General features: G+C 44.6%; 1 protein-coding gene across 1 annotated transcript in view; it reads right to left on the minus strand.

Annotated features, from left to right (window-relative positions):
- The window catches only part of LOC116989701 (integrin alpha-X-like), a 139,027-nt gene that overhangs the window by 65,761 nt on the left and 63,266 nt on the right, over nucleotides 1–10,000 (minus strand). Inside the window, exon 7 of the mRNA XM_033047298.1 lies at nucleotides 7,373–7,503. Coding sequence (XP_032903189.1) covers nucleotides 7,373–7,503 — 131 coding nt within the window. The remainder of the gene's footprint in view (nucleotides 1–7,372; nucleotides 7,504–10,000) is intronic.

Here is a 10,000-nt window from a genome sequence, read left to right on the forward strand (position 1 = left end):
ATAGTGCTTAGGCTGTTCAACATCATACTACACTCAGATTATTTCCCTGATATTTGGTGTCAAGGGCTTATTTCACCCATTTATAAGAGTGGAAACAAATTAGACCCAAATAATTATCGTGGCATCTGTGTCAGTAGCTGCCTAGGGAAGTTATTCTGCAGTATCATAAACAACAGAATGCAGGATTTCCTTAACAAACACAATATTCTCAGTAAAAACCAAATTGGCTTCCTCCCAAAACACCGTACCACTGACCACATTTATACCCTCCACACTCTCATTGAAAAACATGTACACCAAGCGAAAAAATGGGAAAATATTTGCCTGTTTTATTGACTTTGAGAAAGCATTTGACTCTATTTGGCATGAAGGGCTCTATTACAAACTCCTCGGCTATGGTATAGGAGGAAAGGTATATGACCTTATCAAATCAAAGAATCTGAATAATAAATGTGGCGTTAAAATTGGGGACAAACGCACTGATCTCTTCGTCCAGAGAAAAGGTGTCCGGCAAAGGCTGCAATCTGAGCCCGACACCGTTTAATGTATATACCAACGATTAGGCAGCAAAGTTGAACCAGAGCACAGCGCCGGGCCTCTGTCTTCTGGACAGAGAAGTAAAATCCCTGTTTTATGCAGATGACTTGGTTCTGCTGTCCCCCACAGAACAGGGACTGCAGCAACAGTTGGACCTACTTGATGAGTACTGCAAAAATTGGGCCCTGGCAGTAAATCAAAAGAAAACCAACATCATGATTTTTCAGAAAAGACCCAGATGCCAGGAAGATAAATAGAAATTTACTCTCAATGGTACTGTTATCGAACACACTATGAACTATACTTAAGGTACACAAACTTGCTGGAGGAACTCAGCGGGTGCAGCAGCATCTATGGAGCGAAGGAAATAGGCGACGTTTCGGGCCGAAACCCTTCTTCAGACGTGGGTGGAATTAGATATTAACTAAATGTTAAATGGTCAGCTCGACATAGATTACAAGACCAACACCAAATCCAAACCAATTAGGAGCAGACGAGGGCATTCGATCCAATTTGTGATTCCAGCTACCAAGACAGATGTGTACAGCAATTCGTACTTCCCCCGCACAATTAAAGCATGGAATAATCTCCACCCAACTATAGTTACCCAACCAGATGCAACTAAATTTAAAGTAGCTCTTTCTTCCCAATAACCCTTTCTGGCTTAAGCCCTCCCTTCACCACCTCCATTTGGAATATTTTGGAGGACCAAGAAACCAAGAACCAAGAACCCAATCACCAGTGAACCAAATTATCAAACAATGTAAAGAAACGTATTTGGAACATTGGGATAAAGAAACCAAAAGACAAAGCAGATTAGAATGTTACCGTGCCCTAAAAAGAGATTATAAATTGGCAGACTATCTCTCAACTGTTAGTTCCCTCCATGAACTATACTTACCTTGGTCTAACTGTTTCAGCATCAGGGAGCTTCAATATGGCAGTCAATGCACTAAAAGAGAAAGCTCGAAGAGCTCTGTATGCAATAAAAAGAAGATTCTACAACATCCAAATCCCAATTAAAATCTGGCTTAAAATATTTGACAGTGTAATCCAGCCTATTGCGCTTTATGGTAGTGAAGTATGGGGTCCGCTCAGTCACCATAGTTATAGTAAATGGGAAAAAACATACAACGGAGGCCCTGCATGCGGAATTCTGTCGGAATATCCTCCGTATACAAAGGAAAACACCAACAAGCGCATGTAGGGTGGAATTAGGCAGATACCCACTGATAATAAATATCCAGAAAAGAGCACAAATTTTTTGGAATCACCTTAAATCTAGCCCCCCAGATACCCTCCAGTTTAAAGCCCTTCAAACACAAGAGGGGAACTCAGAAAGGAGTTCCCTGTGTCAGTTGGTACTGAGACTAACTACCCCTATCCAGTTAAACCCTATCCAGTTAAATCCTGACCAGCCACAGATCAATATTGATAAAAACATTTCTTCCATCGAACGTGTCCAAAGACAGGCAGTTCGATTTGTTACTAACACCTATGAGAGGGAAGCGAGTGTCACCATACTTCTGAATTCTCTGGGGTGGAACCCTCTCCAAGACAGACGTGAAGCTCACCGTTTGACCTGTTTTTACTAAATGTTAAATGGTCAGCTCGACATAGATTACAAGACCAACACCAAATCCAAACCAATTAGGAGCAGACGAGGGCATTCGATCCAATTTGTGATTCCAGCTACCAAGACAGGTGTGTACAGCAATTAGTTCTTCCCCCGCATAATTAAAGCATGGAATAATCTCCACCCAACTATAGTTACCCAACCAGATGCAACTAAATTTAAAGTAGCTCTTTCTTCCCAATAACCCTTTCTGGCTTAAGCCCTCCCTTCACCACCTCCATTTGGAATATTTTGGAGGACCAAGAAACCAAGAACCAAGAACCCAATCACCAGTGAACCAAATTATCAAACAATGTAAAGAAACGTATTTGGAACATTGGGATAAAGAAACCAAAAGACAAAGCAGATTAGAATGTTACCGTGCCCTAAAAAGAGATTATAAATTGGCAGACTATCTCTCAACTGTTAGAGACATAAAGCAGAGACAGACCCTCACCAAATACAGATTAAATTACCACTATTTGGCAGTTGAAAAAGGAAGACAGAAGAGATTCTGGCACACAAGAGAAAACAGAATATGCGGCCAAAAACCGCATACAACAAACAAAATAAGAATATTTATAAAGTATCATAAACAATATCTAAAAATAAATGAAATCGTATGTGTCCAAAGAGCAGGAAGGAGCCAAAGCTTATTAATTCCCACCCCTTACTCAACTGCTTATAATTATCATACAAATTTAGCAGCTATATGTACACCATATATACACCAGCAGCTATATGTACACCATATGTACACCATATATACACCAGCAGCTATATGTACACCATATGTACACCAGCAGCTATATGTACACCATATGTACACCATATATACACCAGCAGCTATATGTACACCATATGTACACCAGCAGCTATATGTACACCATATGTACACCATATATACACCAGCAGCTATATGTACACCATATGTACACCAGCAGCTATATGTACACCGTATGTACACCATATATACACCAGCAGCTATATGTACACCATATGTACACCAGCCACTATATGTACACCAAATTATTTACATTTATACACTAATCAAATATTTACAGCCATACAAAAAAAGAGAAAAAAGAAGAAAAAAGAAAAGAAAAATCCTCATATACTATACAGTATCTTAGTCATATATACAACCCATTATCCTATAATCACCCTTCCCAGACTATCTCTCAACTGTTAGAGACATAAAGCAGAGACAGACCCTCACCAAATACAGATTAAGTGACCACTATTTGGCAGTTGAAAAAGGAAGACAGAAGAGATTCTGGCAACCAAGAGAAAACAGAATATGCGGCCACTGTTTGACAGATGAGGTTGAAACAGGGGTGCACTTCCTCCTAAAATGCAATAAATTTGACAAAACAAGGAAAGCATACTTTGACAAACTCAGTGTGGCAACCCCTGATTTTAAAGAACTAGATGATACATCAAAACTAAGAATAGTCCTTGGCGAAGGAAATACGGCACATCTTGGTGCACAAGCATGCCATAACCTGAGAGACGGTGAATGACCAACATGCACATATGTACGCACACACTAATTGATATTAACTAACACTAAGAAATTAATATTGAATTGCTGAACTTGCTATTGTGTTGTACTGCTTACAGCTGCAAGAACGTGTAGCAATCAATAAAAGGCTATAGGCCTATTGTGAGTTTATGTACAGGGACATATCTAGCCATGCACTGTATACTTGTATTTATACTTATGCCTTTTAAATATGTATGTCATGTTTTATACTTTGGCAATATAACAATGTTTTTGTTTATCATGCCAATAAAGTTTTTTAATTGAAAATTGAAGAGAGAGGAGAGAGAGGGATAGAGGGAGAGAGGGAGAGGGAGAGAGATGGAGAGAGGGAGAGAGGCTGAAGGGGAGTGGGGAGAGGGGGGGAGAGGGAGAGAGAGGGGAGAGAGGGGAGAGAGCGGAGGGAGAGAGGGAGAGAGGGGGAGAGGGAGAGGGAGAGGGAGAGGGAGAGGGAGAGGGAGAGAGAGAGAGAGAGAGAGAGAGAGAGAGAGAGAGAGAGAGAGAGAGAGAGAGAGAGAGAGAGAGAGAGAGAGAGAGAGAGAGAGAGAGAGAGAGAGAGAGAGAGAGAGAGAGAGAGACAGAGCGAGAGAGAGAGGCAGAGAGAGAGAGGGGCAGAGAGAGAGGGGGCAGAGAGAGAGAATGGGGGGGAAGAGGGGGGGAGAGAGGGGGGGGGGAAGAGGGGGAGAAGAGGGGGAGAAGAGGGGGGGGAAATGGGGGGAAGAGGGGGGAGTGAGCAGAAGGAAAAGAGGGGGGTGGAAGGGGGGGGAGGAGGGGGGGAGAGGAGAAGGGGGGGGGAAAGAGGAGGATTGGGGAAGAGGGGGGAGGGATAGCAGGGGGTATCTGAGTCTTTCCAAATCAACAGCAATTTTTTTTTAAAGCAGTCAACAATCTGTCAAAATTTGCGAAGTAAATAACCACGAACTTTAAAAATTGTATCGAAATTAGTAGCGGAAAAAAACTGGGAAGTAACAAACGGGGAAAAGCAACATTAGAAATATATTTTAAAATTAAACAAGCACTATCTTTGAAGTTAAATGTTATCTTTAAGAATTAGTACAATTAAGTGAGACACAGGAAATTCTTCATAGAACAAAAAACGCAACTTTTACAAAGTTAAACCAAAACAGTGAAGTTCAATCGGATTATTATCTTTAGAGATGTGGAAGTTCAGCAAAGTGATATAATGATCGTTGAGAAAGTTTTGGAAAAGCAGGCCGGGAAGCTCGTGAGTGCTCGTGACCTTGGAAGTGCTCGGGAGCTACAGTACAGAGGCCACTTGCTCGTTCTTTCTGTCTTTTGAAGAACTGAGGGGGTGAGGGGAGGGGGAGGGAGTTGATGTCATTCGCCGCGCGTGGAACATAGCACAGCTGCGAGGAGCAGAGCCATTGTGACGTCATCAGCGAGATAATCTCGTTTGTTTTCCAAGTTATTTGAAACTTTTGAACATATCAGGCGATTTTTGATATCATGGCGTAAATCTCTATTGGAATACATAAAAATGTCACCGTTAGCGCGTTGTTTTTGAGGAGATGTGAAACGCACACGAACATCACACACACACACACACAAATACACACACACATCCAGGATCAGAGTTTTATGTATGAAAATATATAACTATATATATATGTGTGTGTGTGTATAATATATACACACAATTTCCCTCCTGGGATTAATAAAGTTCTATCGTATAGTATCGTGTGTGTAGAAAGGAACTGCAGATGATGGTTTAAACCAAAGATAGACACAAAAAGCTGGAGTAACTCAACAGGTCAGACAGAATCTCTGGACAAAAGGAAAATATCATGTTTTGGGTTGGGTCTGAAATAGGTTCCTGCAAACCTTTGGAATGTGGAAGGAAACAAGAACACCCGGAGAAAACCCACGCGTTCAAAGGGAAAAGGAGCAAACTCCATACAGACAGCACCCATATTCAGGATCAATTCCGGGTCTCTGGCACTTTTATGCAGCAACTTTATGGCCAACGTACTGCCCCATAGTCTTGAACTTAATTACAACTCCCTTACAACATAGTGTCACTTGGAGATTTAAAACTGAAAATGGATATTTTCATTTTTTTAGTAACCAAAACAAAACATAGTGGCACAGCTGGTGGACTTGCTGCTTCACACACCAGAGATCTGTGTTTCGATCCTGTTCTCGTGCACTGTCTGTGTTCAATTTGCACATTCTCCTTGCAAGCGTGTGGGTTTCCTCCCACATCCCAAAGATGCATTGGCTCTGTAGGTTAACTTGTCTCTGTAAAATTGCCCCGAATGTGTAGGGAGTGGGTGAGGAAGATGGGATAACAGAACTTGCGTGAATGGGTAGATAAAAATGCTGGAGAAACTCAGCAGGTGAGGCAGCATCTATGGAGCGAAGGGAATAGGTGACGTTTTGGGTCGAGATCATTCATCAGACTGATGAAAGGGTGGGGGCGTGGACGAAGAAAGGAAGAGGCGGAGACAGTGGGCTGAGGGAGAGCTGGGAAGGGGAGGAGAAAGCAGGGACTGAAATTGGAGAAGCCAATGTTCATACCGCTGGGGTGTAAACTGCCCAAGCGATATATGATGTGCTGCACCTCCAATATGCGGTGGGCCTCACTCTGGCCATGGAGGAGGTCCTGGACAGATAGGTCAGATTCGGAATGGGAGGGGGAGTTGAAGTGCTGAGCCACCAGGAGATCAGGTTGGTTATTGCGAACCGAGCGGAGGTGTTGTGCGAAGCCGACGCTTGGTCTCACCGAGGTTGATCATACGCTGAATAATCCAACCACATTTTTGTTTGGAAGTGGAAAGAAATAATAGAAATTGCATTCATTGCAACGTGTAAAAAGAGTTGAGATACTGTATTATAATTTTGCTGCATGTCATTGTGGTATATATCATGTCTTGATTGGTGAATATGTTTAGTTTGTGACTTTATTTGAAACAGAAATAATATGTGAATGCTTCATTGAGCATAATTCCGACTGGTAACTACGCACTTCGTCCGAGCACATTATCGCACGCGTCATGCAAGCCGTCTTAAATGACCACCTAAACTGTCATTTGGCAACCTAAAAAGCTGCCAAGGTTGCCCGGCTGGCAACAGGCAAAAATGGTTAAGTGAGAGCCCTGTAGTCTATAAGATCCCTCATCCTCCTGCGCTCCAAGCAATAAAGTCCCAGCCTGCTCATCCTCTCCCTATAGCTCAGACCCTCGAATCCAGGCAACATCCTCGTAAATCATCTCTGCACCTTTTCCAGCTTAACAAGATCTTTCCTATGGCATGTTGACCAAAACTGACCACAATACTGTAAATGTGGCCCTATTAATATCTTGTACAACTGCAACATGACCTCGGATTTATATCCAATACTCTGACTGATGAAGGCCAATGTGCTAATAGCCTTTGACCACCTTATCTACGTGTGACTCCCTTCAAGGAAGTGTTCCTGTACTCCTAGATTCCTCTGCTCTACAACACTACCCAGACCCTACCATTCACTACGGAGCTCCTGCCCTTGTTAGACTTCACAAAGTGCAACACCTCACTTTCTCTGTATTAAACTTCATCGACCATTCCTCAGCCCACCTGGCCGACCGATCAAGATCTTGCCGCAAGTCTTGACACCATCTTCTCCATCTGCATCCCCCCAGTTCAGTGTCATCTTCAAATGTGTTGGATACGCTTACCTGAGTGTCCTTGCTTGCAAACTTAGTCATCATAGCCTTGACAAAAACCTTCATCTTCCCAAAATCTGTGCCATGAACACTTCCAGATCCATCGATGAGGAAAGCCAGGTCAAGAATCACCTTGGGACACACTGGGCCGTGGTGGGGAGAGATGGGGAGAGTTTAGACAGGTCCGAACATTAGTAATCACTGCAACACACAGGGTGTTGCTATCTCTCTCTAACACACACACACGCACGCACGTACAGACACAGTGCACGTATCTCTCTCTCACTCACACACACACACGCAGTGCAGGTCTCACACACATACACACACACGCACACACACATACACGCACACATACGCACGCAAATGCACACACACACAGTGCAGGTATCTCTCTCTCACATACACACACACACACTGCGGGTATAATTCCGTGACGTGGTGAGACGTTTACTGTACAGGTTGCTCCTTTACACGCTACACTTCCTTGCCCTTGTCTTCCGTCTGGACACGTGGTGTTGCCACCTGACAGTGGGAGCGGTCCCTAGAGGAGATCTCTCTATAAGGGAGTCGTCCTCCTTTACATCGGGGGCCTGGGGTGGAGAGTGTTGCACAGAGCTGAGGCATGTAACAGATATTCCAGTTGGTTTACGGATTCACCAGCCGCCTGTCACTTCTGCGGTGAGGAAGAGACTGTGTTCCACGTGTATATGGGTTGTGAGAGGCTGCAGCCCTTGTATGAGTATCTGAAGGGGCTGCTCCTCAAGTTCTGCTTGCATTTTGTATTTTGGGCACAAGGCAGGGAGTGGGCAGGGTCGATAGGGAGGGTGCGATCCCCCTGTCGGTTTGCTCCTGGGCCTGGCCAAGATGGCCACCCACGGGTCCAGGCAGTGGGCAGTCGATGGTCACATGTCCATACGTGCGTGTCCATGGAGAGGGAACACACGGTGTTCACGGGAACTCTAGAGGCCTTCGGTGAACGCTGCTCCCTGTAGGGGGGTGGAGACTGTTGGAGATACAGATTACACTCTTGTATTACAATAATCACCTGATGTAATGTGACTATTGAAAGTCTATGGACCTTGTGTACACTGTACAATGCAAATACTGAATAATCTTCTTGTGAAGAGGGGAAGGAAAGTACACACACAGTGCATGTGGACCGCAATTCATTAAACTCCACCCATCTATAGTTACCCAACCAGATGCAACTACATTTAAAGTAGCTCTTTCTTCCCAATAACCCTTCACCACCTCCAGTTTAAATTCCATTTGGAATATTTTGGAGGACCAAGAAACCAAGAACCAAGAGAGAGAGAGGTGAAAGAAAGAGAGAATGAAAGAGAGAGAGAGAGATGCACCGACAGAGATAGAGAAGGAAAGAGAGAGAATGAGAGAGAGAAATACACTGGGACAGAGAGAGGGAGGGAGAGAGAGAGAGAGAGGGGGGGGGAGAGAGAGAGAGCTGCACTGTTGCTGCACTTGATCAGCACCAGTCACGGGGTTGTGGGGAGAATGACATGTAATAAATATTGATTGATATTGAGAATGCTGGAGAATGGGGTTAGGTGATAAATCAGCCATGATTGAATGGAGTAGACTTGATGGGCCGAATGGGTTAATTCTGCTCCAACACATGACATAGAAACATAGAAATTAGGTGCAGGAGTAGGCCATTCGGCCCTTCGAGCCTGCACCGCCATTCAATATGATCATGGCTGATCATTCAACTCAGTATCCCGTACCTGCCTTCTCTCCATACTCTCTGATCCCCTTAGCCACAAGGGCCACATCTAACTCCCTCTTAAATATAGCCAATGAACTGGCCTCAACTACCCTCTGTGGCAGACGTGTGTGTGTGTGAGAGAGAGAGGGAGAGAGAGAGAGATGGTGCACGGTGAGTCCAAGTCTCTCTCTCTCGCTCTCACTCAAACACACACAAGGCCATTCTTCCCCACCCTCTCCTGGTACTAGGGGACATGACTTGAGAATTAAGGGACTGAAGTTTAGGGGTAACATGAGGGGGAACTTCTTTACTCAGAGAGTGGTAGCTGTGTGGAATGAGCTTCCAGTGAAGGTGGTGGAGGCAGGTTCGTTTTTATCATTTAAAAATAAATTGGATAGTTATATGGCTGGGAAAGGAATGGAGGGTTATGGTCTGAGCGCAGGTATATGGGACTAGGGGAGCTTATGTGTTCGGCACGGACTAGAAGGGTCGAGATGGCCTGTTTCCGTGCTGTAATTGTTATATGGTTATATGGTTATATTAGAGTTGCCACCTGGCCTGTATTAGCCGGGACATCCCGTGTATTGGGCCAAATTACTTTGTCCCGTACGGGACCGCCCTTGTCCCGTATTTGACCGCTACTACTTGGGTCGAGGGGACTGTCGGGTCTCCGGCCCCACCTCACCCGTCCCGACGTAGTGCAGCCCATGGATTGCAGCAGCAGCAGCAGCAGCAGCAGCAGCAGCGCCTCGCCCGTGGCCCCATCGGTCGGTCGGTCAGCAGCCCGGGCATTATCTCACTAGTGTGGTCACCTCTCTCTCTCTCTCTCTCACACACACACACACACACACACACACACTCTCTCTCTCTCTCTCTCTCTCTCTCTCTCTTGAGGGAGAGGAGGGGGAGAGATG

The sequence above is a fragment of the Amblyraja radiata genome, chromosome 29, assembly GCF_010909765.2.
Source record: "Amblyraja radiata isolate CabotCenter1 chromosome 29, sAmbRad1.1.pri, whole genome shotgun sequence".
Classification (NCBI taxonomy): Eukaryota; Metazoa; Chordata; class Chondrichthyes; order Rajiformes; family Rajidae; genus Amblyraja; species Amblyraja radiata.